Source organism: Bufo bufo, chromosome 6 (genome assembly GCF_905171765.1).
Source record: "Bufo bufo chromosome 6, aBufBuf1.1, whole genome shotgun sequence".
NCBI lineage: Eukaryota > Metazoa > Chordata > Amphibia > Anura > Bufonidae > Bufo > Bufo bufo.
This window is the reverse complement of record NC_053394.1, coordinates 41017971-41042062: the sequence shown is the minus strand read 5'-3', so window position 1 is coordinate 41042062 and position 24092 is coordinate 41017971. Positions and strand designations below refer to the sequence as shown.

Here is a 24092-nt window from a genome sequence, read left to right as displayed (position 1 = left end):
AAGGTCTGAAAGATTATCTGCACATTAGTGATCTGACAGCCTCTTTTGGTTTCACTTTGTCTGTGTGTTGCTTGTATGTCCACACCTTCTGTTCAGGTGTGAATCATGTGACCTTCACCTCCCCCTATTTAGTCTGACTTTACCCATCACTTCTTGCTCTGGATAGCATAATTTGGTTTTTGGAAGAGCTGGAGTGTGGTTCGTGGTGAAGTCCTGTTCGTCCATCATCCATCAGCCTCAGAAGTTAAGTGTTCCGCTTGTTGTGTTTTGTATTCCCCCCCCACCTTTGTTGTTTACTAGGCCTCAGCGAGACGCTGGTTCCTTCACCAGGGAAGGAGCGGGTTGTCTCTGCCCTGTCATTACTATTAGGGCATCTGAGGGCCACCAGGGTTTTTCTAGGTTCCTGTGTATGGGCATCTCTACCATCGAGAGGTGCCCATACGGATAGGAGTTCGGGCCAGGAGCAGGGTTTTATAAGTGGTGAACCTTTTCCTTCCCTAGCGGTGAGGCCTAGTGCCTTTTCCCTTCCTTCTTGTTGTCTTTTGGTCTTCTCCCCTACAACATCCGGGACAGCCGATCAGCTGTTTGAGAACACACTGGGGCTCCTGTGAACGCTGCGGCCTTCTCCCTGCTCAATAAGCACAGTGTTGTCCATATGATAATGGCTGTGCTTGGTATTACAGCTCAGTCCCATTCATTTCAATGGGCCTGGGCTGCGCCTAGGCCATGTGACCGATGAACGTGACATCACATGGCCTAGGGTAGGCTGAGAGAAGGCTGAGGCGCTACTGCAAGCGCCGGTACCTTCTCAAACAGCTGAACGGTGGGGACCCAGGTGTTGAACCTCCACCGATCAGATAGTGATGACCTTTTCGGAGGATAGGTCATCAGTATAAAAGTCTCAGAAAACCCACTTTTAAATAAGCTTGGCAGAATAACCATTTCCACTGTCTCAACCACTTTTAAAAAATGGCCTCCTTCCCACGTTCATGATGACATCTGGTACAAGATGGTCAGTGGTCCAGTGAAAATGTCCATGAGAATATCTGTGTTTGGTCCATGTGTCTTTTTTTTTTTTTACCCTCAGGGCATCTCCTACCAATGGTCAGTGAAAAATCACTGACAGAACATGGATGCCATCTGTCTTGTGTCAGTGGTTTTGATGAACCCATAGACTTCAAGGAGCGTGCTTGTTACACATCACGGACCAAAGCAGTACGTGTCTACTTCATATTGCCACTGAAACGTATCCATGAAGAACACAGGCAGCACACATCTGCAATCCAGGCCTCAAAATGAAAATGTTGAAAAATGCTTGCACACATAAGCCCAAAAAAGCCTTGATGCCCTATTTTAAACCTTTTTGAAGCCACAATTCTTAAGTGTGGGGCTTGAAAAATTCCCCTATGTCTCACTGGTTACTCTGTTTTCTTGCAGGAATCATGGTGAGCAAGGAGGGGGACAAATGTGTGCTGACATCATCAGAAAGTGAAGCCGAGCCAGCTGTTTCTTTAGCCTTAGACATGAAATATGCATTGGACCCCAACCGGCATTTAAAAAAGAGAAATAAAGCCCTTCAAGTGAGGTTTAAAGATATTTGCGAGGCTCAGAACGAGCAGAGGGATAAACAACTTTCTACGGTGCCGCAAAGTGAGAAAAAAGACACCAAGTCTCTTTCTTACAAAGCTTATAGGAAGTACATGACAGTGCCTGCTCGGCGATCTATACCCAACGTAACCAAGAGCACAGGGGTTCAGACTTCGCCAGACCTGAAAAAGCGCTACCAGACTTTTCCTCTTGACCGCAAAAAAGGGAACCTGTTGAAAAACGCTTCTGGCATGGAAGTAAAGGGTCAAAATAATGGATTCCTAATAGAGGTAAAGGATACAAAAGATCACAAAAGCTCAGGGGAGTCTAATCGATGCAGCAGGGTCCACGACCAAGTGGTTGCTGAACTGGTAGTACATTCGAGTGAAGACATGGATGTCATTACGTCTAGCAATTGCTCAGATGCATGTGGAAGCACTGATTTGCACAGCTGTACTAAAGATTCCCCCTCTCCTCAAAACCCAGCAATCTTCACATCGGAACAGACCATCTGCCATCTGCATGAAACCACAAAATATGACAAAAGGCCATTAGGGAACGCTCTATCCCATCACCCGGCACATGTTAAAGTGCTTCTGAAGGAGGAAGCCACCATACACTCGCCTGCCCTCAATCCAAACCTTGCCGACCCTGAAGACTTGACTGACGTAGAAAGGACAGTTTGCCCGCTGACAGATGAAGAAGACAAAAGAACTGCTCAAGTAAATGGCCTACAAGGCCAAGATATGAATGCAAAAGCGTGTACAACACAGACGCAGTGTCAAACGACGGAATGTAATGAGCAGGCCCTGCAGATAAATGTTTTACCCGTGGAAAAAAATAAGCCTTGTCAGGCAGCAGTTGCTTTGAGTGATGAATGCCAACAAATTGTGCCTCACACGGAAGTGATAGACTTAAAAGCACAGCTTCAGACCATGGAGACCCTGATCAGCTCGAGTCAGGAAACAATCAAAGTGCTTTTGGGTGTCATTCAGGAGTTGGAGAAGGGAGAAGCTCACCGAGAGGGGTAAGTCATTAACAAAAACTCATCTACCATTATAGCCAGTCATGCCTTGTTATGTGCAGCATTATGTAAGAACAGAAGGTCAAGTACTGAGCTACCACTACGCTAGAGAATCATTCTTACTATGGTCTGTACAGAATGGAAGGTATTTTCTAAAGGTGGCCATGGCCGACAGCTATGCCTTTCAGCCCCCATGGACATACATGCTCGACTTGGCCAAATATGATTGTATTCCCAGTTGGAGAGAAGTAAGCTGTTGCCAACGAGCAGCAGATTGTCGAGAAGAAAGTGTTCCTTCCCGACAGTCGGCTGCTCATTCAGTGCGGATGAAGTGCTGCATTTACATGCAGCGATCACCTCCACAGTATGAGGAGGAGGGATCACTATCGTGATCGCTCATCCCCATACTGCCGCATTGGTTGTGGGTAGCGGATCGCTGTTTAGACCGCACAATCTGCTGCCCAGAAATGATCATTTAGGTGTCTGCACAAACATGCGTTTTTCTCATTCATCGGATGGTCTGCTGCACCTTTAGATGGGCAGATTATCAGGAACATGCATTCACAGGAACATTCATTCCCAATAATCTACCCGTCTAAATATACCTTAAGGTAATAGGTAGTTTGAAATTCAATATGCTCGACCCCCCTCCCTCCCACCGAAATATGACATCAGGAAAAGTCAGGGCCCCCTTAAAAAAAAAAGAAAAAAAAAAAAGGTCAGCCAGTCCCACTGAAATCAGCAGGTTTGGCAAGCATTTGCGTATATGACCACCATGATTAGTGATTTCTAGCATATGGATCTCCACTAAAAACTCCTAGCATGTCCTTATATATCTGTAGGCTGTCAGGGCATCCTGGAATTTGTAGTTTTGCAACAGCTGAAGACCTACAGAATGGAGACCATTACTCTCTACAGAAAATATTGGTCTGCATATCTTTAAACGACACCACAAGGACATGAAGATTTTTGTAATATTAATACACTTTGTAGCAACAGCCCTGGGTTAGGTAATGACCTCCTACCACTGCTTACATATGGGGGACAATATAGAGTGCACAGGCAAAGTCTTCAGACCCTTTCACTTTGTTATTTTGCAATGTTGCAGCCATGTGTTAAAATAATATAAAATGTTAATTTTTTTCTTCTGTCGTACTGCACTCAATATCCTGTAATGACAAAGTGAAACATTGAGGCCAAAAAGTTTGATCTTGGTTTAATCGGACATTATGTTTCTCACAGTCTGAGAGTCCAGGTAGGTTTCATGCATCTTTTACTGAGGAGAGGCTTCTTCTGCCCACTCTACCATAAAGCCCAGATTGTAGGAGTGCCCATCTGGATCTCTGGAGCTCAGCCAGTATGACCACTGGCTTCTTGGTCACCTCTCTTACCAAAGCCCCCCCCCCCCACGTAGTTTGGAGAGGCAGCCAGCTCTAAGAAGAGTCCTGTTTTCTTCCAGTTAAAGGGGTTGTCCGGGTTAGGGCAGTATTTGGCTTATAGGCTGCTTTTTATTAGAAGCCTACATAGAAGTGGATTCTACCTTCATTTCCTTCCTCAGATGTCCCCACTCGTCAGGCAGCAATCACGTACCAGAAGTATCTTTTTTTCATTCTGCCGGTGAAGGGTGCCATTTTGGAACAGTGATGAGAGGGAGAGGTAGGAGGGGAGACCTCAATGCCGAGTCGCGCTGCCTTGTGGTAGAGCTGCGATGTAAACAGTAGCAATTGCAGGCATCAGGGTCTGGTAGGAAAGGGAAAAGGCCAGGAAACACCAGGAGAACATTACAGCTATGTGTAAAGGTGATGGCTAAGGCTACTTTCACACCAGCGTTTCGGTGTCCGCCTGTGAGATCCGTTTTAAGGCTCTCACAAGCGGCCCCAAACGGATCAGTTTAGCCCCAATGCATTCTGAATGGATGCGGATCCGTTCAGAATGCATCAGTTTGCCTCCGTTCCGCCTCCATTCCGCTCTGGAGGCGGACACCAAAACGCTGCTTGCAGCGTTTTGCTGTCCGCCTGGCCGTGCGGAGCCAAACGGATCCGTCCTGACTTACAATGTAAGTCAATGGGAACGGATCCGTTTGCAATTGCACCATATTGTGTCAACGTCAAACGGATCCGTCCCCCATTGACTTTCAATGTAAAGTCAGGACGGATCAGTCTGACTAACAATTAGACTTAGACTTTTATTTTACATAGAATGCAGACGGATCCGTTCTGAACGGATACCATCGTTTGCATTTATAGGTGCGGATCCGTCTGTGCAGACACCAGACAGATCCGCACCTAACGCAAGTGTGAAAGTAGCCTAATGTAAATTAGCGCGACTGTGAACCCGGACAACCAGTTTAAGAATAATGGAGGCCACTGTGCTCTTGGGAACTTTCAGTGCAGCAGACATTTTTTTTAGTTCCCTTCTCCAGATCTGTGCCTCCACACAATCCTGTCTCTGAGCCCTACAGGCAGTTCTTTCCTCCTCATAGGTTGGTCTTTGCTCTGCTATGTATTGTCAGCTGTGAGACCTTACATAGACAGGGCTGTGTCTTCCCAAATCATGTCCAATCAACTGAATTTACCGCAGGTGACTCCGATCAAGGTGTAAAAACATCTCAAAGATGATCCAGAGAAACGGGAGTCACCAGAACTAAATTTAAAGTCACACAGCAAAGAGTCTGAATACTTATGTCCATGTGAAATTTTAGTTTTTCCCATTATGGGGTGTCGAGCGCAGACTGATGGGGAAAACTATTATTTGCTTTTGATTTTAGCAGAAGGCCGCAACACAACAAAATGTTTAAAAAAAAAAGTGAAAGGGTCTGAAGACTTTCCCAAATGCACTACAGGGGAAACTCGAAAAATTTGAATATCGCGCAAAGTTCATTTATTTCAGTAATGCAACTTAAAAGGTGAAACTAACACATGAGAGACTCATTACATGCAAAGCGAGATATTTCAAGCCTTTGTTTTGTTATAATTTGGATGATTACGGCTTTCAGCTTATGAAACCCCAAAGTCACAATCTCAGGTCCCCTTTGCTCAAGGGGTATGGAATAATTAGCTGTATACAGTGCGACACTTTGAACCTAGAATATTGAACCTTTTCACAAAATTCAAATTTTAAGCTGCATTAATGCAATTCCTTTTAATTTGCATTACGGAAATAAATGTACTTTTGCACGATATTCAAATTTTTCGAGTTTCACCTGTATATCGACACCCATATTCCATCACCTCTATAAAAAACTAATTAAAAATATAAATAAATAATAAAAATATATTTAAAAAACCCTTAAAATTCCTGTGAGTAAACATCAGATATGAATATAATATGACGTTTTAATCTTTCGGGAAAATAAATTAAGAAAACAGCACCTCACTAAGCAGCTGATACAAGGAGCTGGAACTAGCATGGCTCCAGACATCGCAGCGGTGGGCAAGCCTAATTACAAGCCGTCCCATTCACTTCTATTGGGCGGGTCTGTAGTATTCAAGCGTATAGGAACGAGCAGTCCCATAGAAGTGAATACGCGACTTCTTGTAATGACACCTGCTCACTGCTGCGATGTCGATAGCGAGCAGGTAAACAATGACGGGAAGGCTGCGCTTGCATAGAGCGCAGCCTTCTCTTCAACCAGCTGATCGGCAGGTGTGCCAGGTGTCGGACCCAGACGATCTGATATTGATGATCATCAATATAGATAGGTCATCAATATTAAAATCCAGGGAAAAACCCTTAATGCAGAGATCATGAACAGGAAAGTTCCTGAAAAGTTACATTTTTCCGGTGATTTGTAGAATGAATCTGGCTAATAATGCTGCATTTATCAGCAATCTCAATTTGTGAGGCATGTTGATTACACAGTGCACACAGACGTACAATAAAGTACATGTTCACACACACACACAGGAGCGTTATTGTATAAAACCATGTTACTAATAAGAGAAGGAAAGGGAGCAGAAATAACAACTATGTAACATGTACCGCGGACACGCGGCACCTCCTGCTACACTGGTATATTCAGTGTTCTTAATATAGGGCATCTTACTTCTCACGCTGTTCAGCCGACTGTGACTCACTTAATTTAGTCTTATCTTATAATTACGACCTCTGTATTTTGTGAGGCCGATTTGCATTATCTGCTTTAATGGCTTAAGCAAAGTTTTGCACTAGACGTTATCAATATTCCCGGTCAATAGCCACTTTCTAAATGTCACATTAAAAGTGAAAGAATTAAACAGATAGCTGATTTACTCAGAAAATTATGAGCATTGCAATCAATTTTTTGTAAATAACAAATGCACTTTTAGACCAAATTGTACTTTAGCTTTCCTGAGCAGGTGGCATATTTTGAGACCAAAAATTGATAAAAAAAAAAATGCTATTTTTTTATTACAACTTCTTAGTTTACAATTAACGATAGGATTGTTCAGGACAAGTTCCTGCTTTAGTAATTTGGCAATTTGGCTGTGCCTGGTATTGCAGGTTCACACACACACACACTGAAGTGAATAGAGCTGAGCTGCAATACCAGACAAAGCCCTCGGACTCGAACGGTGCCGCTTCTAATCCTGGACAACCCCTTTAACCCCCATATGACCACAAGATGTATATATACATTCCAGCTCTACCATTAAAATAACCAGGTTGACACAGAATCTGTCTGATCCTCCTCAGGTGATGAGTAGATGAAGTGAATAGCTTCAAGGTCACAAAAATGCCTAATATAGTGCTCAAAGTGAGCGCCCGAATGCAGGGAGCATTCCCCGGAATTAGGGCAGTTGCCATGGAAACCCATAATGCTGCGATGTCCACACGAGTGTTCAACTGTTACATAGGGGAGGGGAGCATGCTGGGAGGACATGTGTGTCCCTCCAGCACTCCTGTGGATGTAGATCGATGTTTATAGTGATCTAATGGCAAGCGGCAAGAAGTAAAATAAACAAACCAAAATAATATGCAATAAAAACAAAAAATAAAAATAAAAAGATACTGGTTCTATTTTATACCGCACTCCCAAGTAGTCCCATCTATGTATATATAAAAAAAAAATAATAATAATAATAAATAATAATAATAAAATAAATAATAATAAAAGTACAAATCTGCTGACAGATGTCCTTTAACTAAGATGTGATGACCCGACTGATTTCGGCGAGCATGGGTGTGACGGACAGCAGAGGTTGGGGAATTTGTTAGATCTCAATAAGTCAATCCCTTGTTCCCACAGGATATAAGTGGTTGCCAGGTGTCTGGCAGGGCTTGCCACCCTCTCCCCATTGAAAACACAAGCAACCCTGTCCAAGAAGGAGCATCCATTTCTACAAGACAGTAGGGAAGGAAAGCTCTGAACCAAACTACCTCATTCTGCTGGCAGCTATCTAAACCTTCGTGATGGCCGAAGTCAGACATCTGTCAAGAATGTGACCCATTACGTTGGAAAATATTGGCCATGATCGATTGACAATACAAAATGTACTGGATGAAAGGAGTACCACTTAGGTAGGTTAGATCGACAGACCGAGAGACTATTTATTTCACCATTTACAGAGGATGCCATTGGAGACAGGTTTAAACTGTGCACAAAAAGTATTAAAACCATTTATTTCTGTGAACAAAAGCAGAATTTATATCCGCGGATTAGTACACGATGTGAAGACAGACGCATTTTTCCAGCAATACACATTAAAAAGCATTTCCCGTAATTAAATAATGAGTCCACTGCTAAAAAGGTCACATAGCATCTGCCTCCAGGACCAGTAAGGAAGGACTCGCGCACCTACCCTCTGACCTTGATCCTATCATCCCTCTAATAAATGTCACAGCAACGAAACGCAGAGCCTCTGACAGGGTGCCGCTGCCTCCCGACAAGTAAATCCATCACTGAAGGAGACCATATATACAAAAAAAAAAAAAAAAGGCAGTTTTTGCTCTCGCTCTTCACCCAGACCTGTCACTGTTCTCCAATCCGACGAAAAAATAAATTAAAACTATAAAATCGCATTTTGTAGATCACTGTACAGACTGTCATTTTGTTAGACTTTTAATTTTTCCTGCAGAAGAACCAAGCGGCATTGTACGTGGTGCTCAGTCTCACCCAAAATATTAAATGGAGGCCAATACACCACTCATATTTGCAGTCCACTGGTCAACTTTGAAGATTTCCAAATATTTCAACCTAAACAGGAACCACCAGACGAAAAATCCTTGAGTGCTCGTGAGAAAATGCCAAACCTGTATTAAAGAGGAGCCGTCCACTCTCCTGACATGTCTGTTTTAGTAACTACCTGCCTCCCCCATGGAATACTAACTCTGGAGCATCTATTCCTTTGACTCTATGATGTGCCATTCCTTTATTATTCCTACTCGAAGTTACAATGATGGTCCAGATGGGTGTTACCAGTTAGGGGGGATGGGGTGTTTCTACACAGTCTGACACTATCTAATCAACGCTGCCAGTGTCAAACTGTGCAGGGACAACCCCCCTCCCCCAACTGGGGTAACATCCTCTGGACCCTCATTGCAAACTGCTAGCAATTCATTTGTAACTTCTAGCAGGAATAATAAAGGAATGACACATAGCTCCCATAGAAGTGGAGAGAGATCTGGACACCTCAATTCCATCTGTGCCGGCAAGTGTCTGACATTATGGTATATCTTATAGATATGACATAAAAGTTTAAGTTGGGAATAGTCCTTTGCGGAGCTGCCAGAATCCTACAGTCGCATGACTCCAAGGTGCTCACAACAACCACTGGCACCATTGTGCTCTTGATCTGCACCTCACGAATGGACAGCTGACTTCCATGGATGACCATGATCCACATGCTGTGGTTTCCGTGTTCCAGTGTATGGTTATAGGCAAGAACAGGGATCAGCAACCTTCGGCACTCCAGCTGCTGTCAAACCATAACTCCCAGCATGCACACTTACTTGGCTGCTCTTGCGACTCCCACAGAAGTGAAAGAAGGATTGTGGGACTTGTAGTTTCAGAACAACTGGAGTGCCGGAGGTTGCTGATCTCTGGTCTAGGAAGTAGCATGATGTAGCTTATCTCAGTAGGGGAAACTTGGCCTAAAGGCAGGGGCGTAACTACCATAGCGGCAGACCATGTGACTGCTATGGGGCCCAGGGCAAGAGGGGGCCCAGTCTTAGTTGGGGTTATCTCCTCTTCTACTAGAGGTGAAAAATTGGTCAGGACTCTACCCTCTAAAAAGGGACAACTTTTATCAAATAAGGCCGTGGAAAAATGGCCCATGGGGTATTGAAAAGGGTTTAGGTAGAAACCCTTCTGTCCTGTGTGGGGGGCCTGGTTTTATCCTCGCTATAGGGCCCCTTACTTCTCTACTGCTTAAAGTGGCTGTCTCTCACATCAGCAAATGCCATACCTTATGTAGAGAATGTTAATACGAGGCACTTACTAATGTATTGGGATTGTCCATATTGCCTCCATTGCTGACTAGATTCATTTTTCAATCACATTATACACTTGTCATTTCCAGGGGTTACCACCACTCTGAAATCCAGCAGTGGTGGCCGTACTTCCACACTATAGGAAAAAGCACTGCCCTCTCTGGTGGATAGGATCAAGGGAGTGTTCATAAGGCCTCATGCACACAGCAGTTGTTTTGGTCCGCATCCGAGATGTAGTAATTGCGGCTTGGACGCGGACCCATTCACTTCAATGGGGCCGCAAAAGATGCGGACAGCACTCCGTGTGCTGTCTGCATCCGTGCCTCCGTTCCGTGGTCCGCAAAAAAAAAATATATAACCTGTCCTATTCTTGTCCGCGTTTTGCGGACAAGAATAGCCAGTTATATTAATGGCTGTCCGTGCCGTTCCGCAAATTGCGGAACGCACACGGACGCCATCCGTGTTTTGCGGATCCGCAAGATACATAACGGTCGTGTGCATGAGGCCTAAGGCAGAGCTTTTTCCTACAGCGTGCAAGCACAGCCATCACTGCTGGATTTTCAGGGTGGTCGTAACCATGGAAATGACAAGTGTACAAAGTGATTGAAAAATAAATCTACCCAGCAAAGGAGGCAATATGGACAATCACAATACATTAGTAAGTGCCTTGTATTCACTTTCTCTACATGAGAAATGCCATTTGCTGAAGTGAGACAACCCCTTTAAGGTCCCTTTACACGGGACGATACAGCAGACGATTGTTGGGAAGGAAGTGTTCCTTCCCGGCAATCGCTTGCTCATCAGTGGAGGTGAGCGCTGTATTTACATGCAGCGATCTCCTCCACAGTATTGGGAGGAATGATCTCTATTGCCATCGCTCGTCCTCATACAGACTCGTTTGCCGGCAGCAGAGTATGATTACACAGCACCATCTGCTGCCGGCAAACAAGGATTTGTGTGTCCGCATGAATGCTCTATTTATCAGGTGATCGGCGTCACTTTTACACCGCATTTCTTTAAATGCTCTTTAGCAATTATCTGGTGGATTCCTGGCCCCTGTAAAGGGCCCTTTAGGAGGTTTGAAAAACACTGCTATAGCCAATATGAAGAGACCTGCAAAGAGGATGAATATAATAGATAATCCTTACTGGGAGCAAAGAATTCCTGAACAAGGACATGGCTGTATGTCATTGCCATTGTCCTTGGCTCTAGCTTCAGTCTTCAGGTCTTGGCTGGTGACAGAACCTTGGTCTTGTTTTGGAGCCAGGACTCTAGAGACGGCTGAAGTGCATGCTGCAAAGACCTGCAGCAACACATCATCTTGTCTGAAGGAGCGGAGCCAGAGGACAACTTGCTGGCAGTGTGCAGGGACTAGAGGGACTTTTGTTCATGTCATCACCCCCTTATTAATCAAAGAGCATACTTCATCTCTGGTGAGGAATGGGGAATCACTCTTCTGCACCAAATGTGGCATCGGACATCAGACGCACACATCAACATCAATAAAGTTTAGACATCGTACACTGTCCCTTATCCTGTCCAGACCAGATATTTAGCCGACATACACTGACCGCCTCTCTAGCTATGTCATATGCTACAATCAAAGCAATAACTATGGTCACTTGGAAGGAGCGATAAATGTATTTCTGCTTCGGGGTCTTAGTCACAAAGTTTGAATTTTCAAGCAGTTTTCAATTAAATCACTTTCTGATACAAAGTTGCAGAGAGGAGGTCACATGTATTATTAATCTGTATTTTTATAGACTGAATGCTGTGTGCTCTCTCAAAAGTATAGGTTCCTGGAAGCAAAGCTGCTGTTCGGGGTGTGCAACATACGTGCAGAGACAGCCAAATATTGCATGCCCTTTGTTTCAGCATTTCTGAGGGCAATTGCTGATGTAGACAATTAAAAAATGTGCGCACAATCACTAACATTGTTTTCATGTGTTAGCCTCATCTTTGAGGACTTTGGTGCACATGTAAGATTTTTATTTATTAGTTTTTATTCCCATATGTCACAAAAGTACCATGAAGGCTAAGAGCGTCTGCTCTCAAGAGATAGGGTGGGGGGTTCACTTACTTTTCCAGTTGTACATTTTATAGTCCCTGTATTTTATAGTTGTTTTTTTTTTTGTTCCAACATAAAACCAGATTTGTGGTCTCCTCAGTTCTGGTGATTTTGTGACTATATGTGAATGAAAACACAGACATAAATGCAGCATGTGGACTTTGCAGACCTAGAACTTATATTTTTTTGTCTAATTCTCTGTTTGGTTTGTAAAACTGTAGAATTGCATGGATGTGTCCCTAGGATATGCCATCAAAGTCAGACAGGTGTGGGTCTCGGAGGTGGGAACTGCACCCATCTCCAGAACAGAAGCCCAAGAGTGAAGGAGAGCACACTGCGCACGCACAGCATGCTCTCCATTCATTTCTATGGGAATTCCGAAAATAGCTGAGCGGGCGCTCTCGGCTATTTTTGGAATTCCCATAGATTTGAATGAAAAGCACACCGCGCAAGCACTGCCACCGCTGCAGTCACTTCTATGGGATTGCGAGGGATAGCCAGGGTTATTTTTGTCAGTCCCATAGTAATGAATGAAGGGTGGCCACGCAGGTGCGCCTGCTCTCCCTTCACTTCGGGGGAACCCATTCTGGAGATAGGCGGGTGTCTCACTTCTGGTACCCGCACCTATCTGACATCGCGATACGCCACCGATGTCCAAGATAAGAAAATCCCTTCCATTTCGTAACTTAATTTGTCATTTGTACATGTCAAAAGCACGTAAACTGCCCGGATGACCAGAAGAGGAAAATATCAAAAAACCAATGTCAGCAATTGTCCAGGCAAGAACATGGTGCAAGAGAAAGACATCTAGAAAATAAAATGTGATATTGGAGACATTTGTAGACATCAGTAAACAGAACATTATGGATATGTTTCCCTAATCTACCATCTGCCACATTATCCTCTTGCAGCACACGTTACCCTGTTATCACATGGAAGAATAGGCCCAACTCCAAAGACGCTTTCTTTGTAGTCTGAAGGATAAAAAGCCTTCAGAAGTGTAACTCGCCTCCACTTCAGTAGGAAATAAAAGGAAGTACAGTAGTAGAATGGGGAATTTAGTAGCTACGCTATGGGTCACGCAGCACTGACCCTTAATCAAGCTTCCCCCAAGCAATTATACCATTCTCTGATGCTGGCCGCCTATATCAAACACATGTACAGTGGATATAAAAAGTCTACACACCCCTGTTAAAATGTCAGGTTTCTTTGATGTAAAAAAAAAAAAAAATATGAGACAAAGATAAATCATTTCAGAACTTTTTCCACCTTTAATGTGACCCATAAACTGTACAACTCAACTGAAAAACAAACTGAAATCTTTTAGGTAGAGGGAAGAAAAAATATAAAAATAAAATAATGTGGTTGCATAAGTGTGGACACCCTTAAACTAATACTTTGTTGAAGCACCTTTTGATTTTATTACAGCACTCAGTCTTTTTGGGTATGAGTCTATCAGCATGGCACATTTTGACTTGGCAAGATTTGCCCGCTCTTCTTTGCAAAAACACTCCAAATCTGTCAGATTGCGAGGGCATCTCCTGTGCACAGCCCTCTTCAGATCACACAGCATCACAGATCACTATGATACTGGAAGTTCAGCTGACATGAGCCACAGCCAGTCTGGGAAATGTGGCCATCACATTGAAAGGAGTATTCTACCTCCCTAACAATCATAAGGATCAAAGGGCAGCCGGCCTGGAATAATGCAGCACTTCTCAATGGATTCCCCTGCACTGTGCTTCCGAGCCGCCTGCTGTGCGAGGCCCAGGACAAAACAACTCACAATTTCAGATCTTATGCAATCACTTTATAAGACAGGAATACCCCTGAAATGTTTAAATACTGCTTAAGTCCGTGCAAGTCCATCTCTTCTTTCATCCAAAGGAGCAGAACACTTGTACGTTGCAGACAGCCTTATTATGCTATATTTGGTGCAATTAGTGCATTATTATTTTTTTTTACTAGCTGCTAAATGAATGCATATTATGACATAATGTAATCATGCTGCTTGATATAATGTAACACTAAAAGGAATGGGTCTAAAACAAAAGCTCATAATGAAAATGAGCCTCATCTTTGTAAACCTGCATCTCGTTTGTGATAACGCTTCAGTTTCCTTCCATTCATGTTTTTCTCTTTTATTTAGGCTATCATATCGGACTGGCCAAGATACAGCAAACTGTGACACATGTAGGAACAGCGCATGTATCATATACAGGTAAAATGTCATTATTTCATTCATTTGGCATGCACTGTAATCCTGGGTAATATGCTTTTCAGAGAAATGTAATACACAAAAAGTGCGTACATGCTCAAATATGTAAAGCAGAAGCTGCTCGTCCTTGTCCCCCTGATCAGTCAGTGCAGCACAAATATTGCCTTCAGGTTCATTCTCAGGGAGTCTGAGCCTTGGAGGGATAGGTTCACATCGCATTGACTGTAATGGGATCCAACCATGCTCTGGCCGCTTTCTGAGGAAATCCCGGCTTTCGGATGAAAACTTCCACTTAAGCTGGGAAGTGGCTGGATCCTATTATAGTCAATGGGGACTGATGGTGAACGGCAGTATTCAGGTGACCTCTGGCAGGCTATTCTCTGCCAGGGCATCCTCGGCGGTGATGCAGTACTTGCTTTTAATGGCACAAGACCACTTTGCCCAATAACTGGCTGCAGTGATCATGTGCATGTCTAGCACGTCACCACTGCAGCAAAAGTAAACTAAGATCCGCAGGAACCACCAAAGGTGTGGCTCTAGAGCGGCGAACGATCGACTTTATCCTGCACTTAAAGGGGTTCTCTGGGAATAATCAACTGTTAGCAAATGCCAGCAGCCTCCCTGTCTAAACAGAAGATTACTACTTGCCTGCTCCCCGATGCTCCGCTGTGTCCATGTTCCTGTCCCCGCAGTGGTGTCATCCAGTGCCGCATGGGCATACGCCAACTCTGTTGTGACCGGAATATGGACATAGCAGAGGCAGTTCAGAAAGACTGGAGCGGTGGGCAGGAGGCAAGTATGAGTCTTCAGTTTAGAGAGGGAGGCTGCAGGCATTTGCTAAAAACTGATTATTCCCAGAGAACCCCTTTAAGGGGAGAGCAAAGAGAGCCATTAGAAACTTATGCCAGTTTTAGCAACGCCAGCAGGTGGGCGAAGGACTTGCACACACAATGTAAAGACAAAATGGTAGAAAAATGTTTAATGAAGACTATTTAAAAAGTTTAGGAAGCAAATGAAAAAAAAAGAAATAAAATCAGTGAAGAGGCGTCCATAGCCTTTAAAGAGGACCTGTAATTTCTCCTGACGTGCCTATTTAGCAACTAATAGCATCCGCCTTGTAATAACAATTCTGGGTCATCTTATGATTCTATGTTGTACCATTCCTTTATTATTCCTTCTAGAAGTTATGAATTACCAGGAGTTTGCAATAAAAGGATCAGATGGGTATTACCAGTTTGGGGGAGGTGTTCCAACATTGAATACTGTGCAGGGACACCCCCAACTGGTAACACCAAGCTGAACCATCATTGCAAACTGCAGGCAATTCATTCATAACGTCTAGGAGGAATAATAGAGGAATGGCTCTACACAGAGTCAAAAGATTTTCTAGAATTATTATTACATGGGGAATGCAAGCAGTTGCTAAAACAGATAGATTACAGGTCCTCTGTAAGGAGTATGTGCTGGTCCCATGTAAGGCATCTGTGCTGGTCCCATGTTCATATGTGTCCACACTGCTAAGAAAAATTATGTTTTTATATGAGCAAATGAGCCTCTAGGAGCAATGGGGGGCACTGATATTGCAAAGAGAGCTGAGCCCATTGCTCCTAGAGGCTTATTTGCTTATATTAAAACTTCATTTTTCTCAGCAGTGCGGGCACATATAAACATGGGACCAACACAGATGCCTTCAGCTGCCAAGTGCACATGTAACAGGTCAGCCAGTGTCATAGGGACAAACCTGCTGACAGATGCCCTTTAAATGTATAGGCCCTAAATATGACATCAGTAATGCACCCCATGCAAACCAAGCATCACAAAATGATGGCACGAAGTGAAAGCCAAGCAGAAATGCGGCGAGACCTATTACCTAGAATTACAAAGAACATCATGTCATCCGGTATTTGGCTTTTGAAAAGGAAATGAAGAAACATGGATTATTCTGAGAGGGGATGTATCCATACAAGTAGGGATTTCAGATTACTGTCATCAGACACAATCATGTGCCCTGAGATTTAAATATGTGGCGCAGCCTGACTGCCAACAAGTAAAGCCCCATCTGTTATGTAACAGCTGATTGAAAAGAAAAGCATATACATTAACATATTTCTGGCACAGCTACGTAAAAACGCTTGATTTTTTTTTTATGTTATCAAGTCTGTTAATTAGAATAAATGTGCAACAAACAAACAGAGCGAATTTATTACCGATCTAATAGAAATATAATTGCAGTACCGGGCCCAGGGAATCCATCTGACTGCCACGTCAGAGCTTTTCTCTCCTTTGTATTGAGGATAAATAAAGAGGAATTTACAGCAGAAGATAGAGACACAATGTCACATATCCAGCTAATGGATGTAAGGTCTGGATAATTCTGACTACTAATACTGACCCCAATCTTGAGATAAGTACAAATCTTCTGACTTAATCATTGAGGAGGTTGTTTCCGTATAACCATCCCCGTCCATGTGCGCTCAGGACCCCTCCATTAGCCAGCGCAGATCGCTACTACAAACAGTTTTAGATTATGCTGTGAGTTCATGCTGTGCACGAAGCAGAGCGAGCTTCTTTATTCAGTCTCTGGCCAGAGATCAGTTCATGCGACTTCAGACGCCTCCGATTATTAAAGGGAAAATTGAACATTCAGAAATATACGAATGGCAGAGGGTAGGCAAGTGTCGCTCTATTCACTGAGAACATGTAAAAAAATAAATAAAAAATTCAACAGAAAAAAAATAAAGATAAATTAATATGTTTGGGTATTGAATTCAGCCCAGTATAAAAATCTGTATATCTGTTCTTTTTAAAAAGCATCTGTCAGCAGTTTTTTTACCAATGACACTGGCTGACCTGTTACATGTGCGCTTGGCAGCTGAAGGCATCTGTGTTGGTCCCGTGTTCATATGTGTCCACATTGCTGAGAAAAATGATGTTTTCATATATGCAAATGAGTCTCTAGGAGCAACAGGGGCGTTGTCATTACACCTAGAGGCTCTGCTCTCTCTGCAACTGCCGCACCCTCTGCACTTTGATTGACAGGACCGGGCAGTGTAAACATCATCATTCCTAGCCCTGTCAATTAAAGTGCAGAGGGCGCGGCAGTTGCAGAGAGAGCTGAGCCTCTAGGTGTAATGGAAACGCCCCCGTTGCTCCTAGAGGCTCATTTGCATATAATAAAACATCATTTTCCTCAGCAATGCGGACACATATGAACATGGGACCAACACAGATGTCTTCAGCTGCCAAGCGCACAAGTAACAGGTCAGCCGGTGTCATAGGTACAAACCTGCTGACAGATGCCCTTTAAAAAGGAAACATATACTGATTTTTGTACTGGGCTGGATTCAATACCCATACATAATCATTTATCTGTTTTTTTTTTGTGCTTAAAGAGGTTGATTTTTAGTTTTTTCACTGTCCCTTCGCTCACAAGTGATATCAGTGAAGAGAGCTACACTTACCTACCCGCTGCTATTTAGGCTCTGGTACCGTCCTCGTCTGACTTCCAATCCGCCTGTAAACTTAGTACATGGACGTGGTCGTGTTCACCGCTTGAGCACTGACGCCAGTCATTAGGTGCAGCGGTGCACATAACCTTGTCCGTGCAGGAAATCTCTCTCTCTCCCCACAGGTCCCGCTAGGAGAACCCTTTTAAACCTTTAAATATGCACTGTGTTATTTACTCTATTTCCACATTTGGGCTGGTACCAGTGACAGCAGACCAACGTTGGTTCGGTCTCCTGGTAAATGAACTTTATAAAGGGTTTAATTCACTTAATGAGGTTGCCTGATTTTAGGAACCCATTTCCCATATTATTAGAAAGCATTCAGAGGTAACAGGTCGCAGGTTTCCCCATTTATGACCCTCATCTACAGCCTAGCGGCTACAAAATGGGTTCCTCGATCTGGAGGACCCGACATGTCTGTGCATTACGTAGACAACGTTCTGACTTCTATTTCCTGTGAATTACGCACCACAAATCCACAACAAGTTACAATACAGTAAATGTGGTTTAAAAAACACCATCCACATGTACCGGAAAAACGGGCAGTCTACGGATTTTCAATTTTCAAAGCAAGCTCATTATGTGGTGGAAATGGTGGAGATTTTAATGTATTGGGGTGAACTTTGTGGGAAATTTGTAGTGAAATCTGCAGCAGAATAATTCTGTCATGCCAGGCCTTGCCAAGAGAGTTCATTGATTTCAATGAGGACAGTGTACTGCTCAATTTGTCCTGTGGTGGCGCTGCGGGAAAAATGTAACACTTGCACTCAAGTTACTTAGTGAACTACAACTGATCGTTAAAGGGAACCTGTCAACGGGATTTTGTGTATAGAGCTGAGGACATGGGTTGCTAGATGGCCGCTAGCACATCCGCAATACCCAGTCCCCATAGCTCTGTGTGCTTTTATTGTGTAAAAAAAAAACAGATTTGATACATATGCAAATTAACCTGAAATGAGTCCTGTATGTGAGAGGAGTCAGGAACAGGACACATCTCAGGTTAATTTGCATATGTATCAAATCGTTTTGCGGATGTGCAAAACGGGGACTGGATATTGCGGATGTGCTAGCGGCCATCTAGCAATCCATGTCCTCAGCTCTATACATAAAATCCAGGTGACAGGTTCCCTTTAAAAGTCCGAGCAGAGGGAAATCCTGTGATCATGAAGTCATTGGGGAGCAAGTCTAACAAATGGGGTGTGTGCAAAGGGGGTTTCTAGTTTATAGTTTAGACATTGCCCCCAATTCAGTTTTATTATCTCATTAAAGGGGTTCTCCAGGAATTTGATATTCAAGACCTATTGGATAGGTCATCAAAATAAGATAAATCGGGGTCCGACTCCCAGCACTCCCACTAAGCAGCTGACAGTAGAGCACTGGGAGCAGGCACAGACCCTTTCTGTGTCGTGGCCGCACCTGATTTCTGCAGCTCTCTGCCCATTTACTTGTATGAGACTGAGCTATGGCAGTCAGGTATGGCCACTACACAATGTACGGAGCCGTGCCTGGTTCTGGGGTATAGCCTGCTGTGCAATCAGCTGACTGGTGGAGGTGCCAGGATGACCTACCTATCCCAAGGATAGCTCTTCAGTATAAAAGTCCCACAAATCCCCTTTAATTAATCCCCTCTGTTCAATGTTGCTGGTAAACACAAATCAGGTTGGACACGGACTCAGCAGCCATCTCAAAAGTTCATTAAGATGAAATCAGATAGAGTTGACTGCGTGGAGAATGTAGGTCAGCTTTAAAGAGTAGAAACCATAGAAGATATTTTGTTTTATGTCATTTGTACCATATGCATCCAAATAGGTTTGACTAAAACCTTTAAATATGGCTGGTGATTACCTTTCAAGCTTTGTCTTTTATCTGAAAGTTTAGCGTTGGCAGGCAGAGTGCCAGGCTTCTGATCTTACATGTAAGAGAAAGATCAATAATACGTGCGGCAATTACTGTGTATTAAATGTCACAGAAAATGTGCACGTTGAGTAAGACTTCCTATGCTTTCCAAAATTGCACAATTTTTTTTTTTAAAACTCTAAGTAGTCAGACCCCCGCTGATCAGACACTTACCTCCTATCCTGTGGATTCTGAATCCAATTCCGTACTGATGAGGAGCAAATACCCTGAAACACCTTTCTACAGATGGGTATTTGGCTATTTTCCCTGGTCATGTTCCAAGGCTTTTTAGAAAGTCAGACTTTGACTTATACGGAGCCATTTCCAAAAATTGGCACTAGCAAGAGTGTTTTTTTTTTTTTTTGGGGGGGGAAGCCTTTGCATATTACTTTCCCACAGAGCACTGCCATTAAGTCGCCAAACATAGTTAGTCTCCTTAAAAGTATAACTGCCATTCTATTTTTGTAATGTGTAGGGGCAGTAATGCTAACCATTTTTGTAATATGCTTTAATTACTGAAATTATACATTTCTATTAGAAAAATAGCTGTAAAGTAGCCCATTTTGAGCCTTAGCAACGCTCCTCTGTCTTCTGTTTACATAACAGTCAGTGTTGAGCAAGTCTCCACTGTTATGTAAACAGAAGACAGAGGAGCGTTGCTAAGGCTCAAAATGGGCTACTTTACAGCTTTTTTTCTAATAGAAACTTATGATTTCAGTAGTTAAAGTATATCACAAAAATGGTCAGTATCACTGCCCCTACACATTACAATAATAAGAATAAAATGGCAGTTACACTTTAAAGGGGTTGTCTCTCACTTCAGTAAATGGCATTTATCATGTAAACAAAGTTAATACAAGGCACTTACTAACGGTCCATATTGCCTCCTTTGCTGGCGGATTCATTTTTCTATCACATTATACACTGCTGGTTTCCATGGTTACGACCACCCTGTAATGCAGCAGCGATGGTCGTCCTTGTACACTATACAAAAAAGCACCTATGCACGCTCCCATGGTCCCGGCTGGTGCCTTTTCCTATAGTGTGCAAACACGGCCGCGGCTGATGGATTGCTGGGTGTTCGTAACCCCTGGAGCATTGTATAATGCGATGGGAAAATGAATCCAGCCAGCAAAGGAGGCAATATGGACAATCATAAATCATCAGTAAGTGCCTTGTATTCACTTTCTCTACATGATAAATGCCATTTGCTGATGTGAGAAAACCCCTTTAAAGGGGTTGTCTGGCTTCAGAGCTGAACCCGGACATAACCCCTTCTTCACCCAATCAGTCCCTATGACTGGACCGTTTAATGTATAACGCAGGGCAAGGGCTTTTACTTCAGATCCGGTGATTAACTGGGCTTCTGATGGGCATGCTAGGCGGAAGTTTCTGCCTAGCAGTGAGACCGGTGACATCACCGGCACTAATGGGCGGTCTGTAGCACTGCCCTCGCCTGTAAAACAGCCTAGGGCAGCACTAAAGCCTGCCCATCAGTGCCAGTGATGTCACCGGGAACACTGCAAGATGGAAGCCTCCGCCCGTCAGTGTAAACAAAACAGTCTCTGCCCTGCACGATGCAGCACAGGGCAAGGGGAAGCATGCTCCACTCAGAGGCTGAATGGGGTTATGTCCAGGTTCAGCTCTGAACCCGGACAATCCCTTTAAGGGGGGCCAGTAAACCCCGCAAGTTTTGTCTTCCAAAAAAAATACTAGACAGATGGAAAACAGGTCAGAGTCTAAAGTTCAACCTTTTGGACTTCAAGTGAACAGATCCACTAAAGAACAAGTTTACCTTTTCCAGATGAATCCTTCCTGATCTTTGAATCATTTTATATTTACTCAATTAAATATATTATTATTTTTTTATTTCAAATTCATTTACGGTTATATCCCTTCAACTTTTTTTCAGTGTGGAACTGGATTTTAAGCAGCAAGAAGACAAACTACAACCAGTTTTAAAGAAACTCCATCCCATTGAGGAAACTCAGGTTGCACCTTTGCCTTATTCTGCAGAGAGTTACACATCGACTCCCAAGCAAAAATCCAAAACAGAATCGAAAAAGCATGGAAGATGGAAACTCTGGTTCCTATAGCTAAAGCTGCTGCAACACGAGCCACTGGCCTTTATAGGCATAGCTCAGAAAATCCATTAGCCCTTGTTAACGTGAGGTTATCAAGAAGCAGATGTTTGGTCAGTATGCAGATATCTACTGTGTGTACCAAAAAGGCCTTTATACTTGCAACTCACTTGCAGGCGCAAGGTATAAAAAAAAATAAAACAATCACAACATGCCAACTTATACTAGCGGTTCACTATGCGGGATGTAAAATCTGGATTAAAATTTGTATTGCCAAATGTGAAGAAAAGAAACGGAAAATGTGGAATTATATATTTTTTTTCTTATTTTGGCTCAGCGTAAAAAAAAACAAGAACATTGGCTATAATTTAGGTTTGTTTTTTATGCGTTTCAATTTAAAACATGAATCTGATGGGAAAGTTTATAGCCTTACATCTAAAGAAAAGAAAATTAATGGGGGGGGGATGGGTCTTTCATCTAGCATTTTGTTGCAAAATACAAGCGGGGAGGAGTGCAATTTACAGCACATCAAAAAATCCGGAGAAAGCACAAATTTTCAAATGGTCGGAGACCATCGAAAAATCTCAAAAGATGTGACTAATTATGAGTTATGCCTTCTCATGCTACAGAATTTTTTTTTTTCTAACTCATTTTCACGCTCACTTTAATATTACAGAAAAGACATTATTAAAAAAAAAAAGAAAAAAAAAAGAAAAAAGAAATGCTCATGCTAGAGCAGCCAGGCATATCCCAAAGTCAGAACATGCCTTTAATCTCATTGTTCGCTGACAGGGTCAAGGATATGGGACGCTATGTTTTCTCAGACCTAATTTCTAATGTTTTCGTACCCAAAAGTCTAAAAGTATTGAAAAGCAAATAAAAAAAAAAAAAATGAAAAAAAGATATATATATATATATATATATATATTCTAAAAACAACAATACATTTTCAGCTAAGGCTTCTTGGAATACTGTTTGGTCTCAACCTTACAATGTTTTTATAAGTAGTAAATGCCATACCATTGTAAACGAAGCCAAGACTTACTTTCTCCTTAATTTGGCATTATGCTTGGTTATAATAAGTCATACAGATCTACAACTTTTTTCAATAAAATGGTATAATTTGGATAAGTGGAATTTACATTTATTATTCAATTGTCTGTTTAATCAAAATAAAAATAAAACTGTGTATATTGATATTTTCTAGGCAATTTTTAAATAAAATAATTAAGATTAATTTTACTATTTAATTGATAAAGAGTAAATGAAAGGAGAATTGTTTCACTACTTAGTATAGCGCAAATAGAGTTATTATATGTCCTTAAAGGGGATGGCCCTCAATCGTCATTCATCATCTATCCGCAGGAGGAGTAGAGATGAGCAAACTTGTGTTTTCAAGTTCGGGGTACAAGGTTCGGGTTATCTAAGAATTCCGTTATGAATTCCGCTACCATGGACTTTAAGTTTGGTCCGTGGTAGCGGAATCCATAACGGAGTTCTTAGATAACCCGAACCTTGTACCCCAAACTTGAAAACACAAGTGGGCTCCTCCCTAAATATGATTGCTGGGGGTTAGAATGTTGCCGCCGACGAGTACCTTGTGTGAATGGTAGTGCCGGTGTGTGGTCATGACCTATGAGACTGTAGAGTACAGCGTTCTGCTATCGCTAGTGGCCGAATAGAGGTGACTGGACCGCTGGTCACACGTCCACAATACCGCTCCATTCATACAAGGGACTCTGGATCCCTAGCAATCACACGCATATTATATTCATACATGTTCTTAGGCTTCCTCTTTAAAGGAGTGAGGGGAATAATATAGATTTAAAATATTTTTTGCAATATTCACTATAGCTTAGATCTGTTTGAGAAGTATTTTATTACAATACAAGAGCAGTAGCTCCCCAGAGTTGTAAAATAAAGTTTGTATTGTTAAATAATTTATTGATATTCTACAATGATGGGCGTCGACATCATAAAAAGGAGTCGGCACTATATGAAAGAATTAAACAGTAAATACTTCTTTGATATGCTGACTGATTGTTCATTCAAAACTCAGAAATATACAGTAGAAAAAAAATCTGATCAGTCGTTTGTCCCCTACTCTTCATAATCCTATATCTGGCTATAAAGCAACTGGCTGCAGAAGAAGCCTCCCCCCCCCCCCCCCCCAGTGCTCAGTCTGCAGCAGGAAATCAGAAAGACTAAATTCTGCCCCTTAGCATTCAGCCTTCTTCCAGATGAAAACTGAAGTAACGCATGTGCAAGACTGTTTGTTTCGGGGGCATGTGGAAATACTGGG

The 24092-nt window shown here is 42.7% G+C and overlaps 2 protein-coding genes across 3 annotated transcripts in view; one reads left to right on the top strand and one right to left on the bottom strand.

The window, feature by feature from the left end:
* The window catches only part of DOCK1 (dedicator of cytokinesis 1), a 397349-nt gene that overhangs the window by 187396 nt on the left and 185861 nt on the right, over positions 1–24092 (bottom strand). The window lies entirely within an intron of this gene.
* Positions 1443–21805, top strand: INSYN2A (inhibitory synaptic factor 2A). The gene is made up of 3 exons (XM_040438895.1): positions 1443–2614; positions 14239–14310; positions 21622–21805. Exons 1-3 carry the CDS (start codon positions 1443–1445, stop codon positions 21803–21805), a joined length of 1428 nt encoding a protein of 475 aa, XP_040294829.1.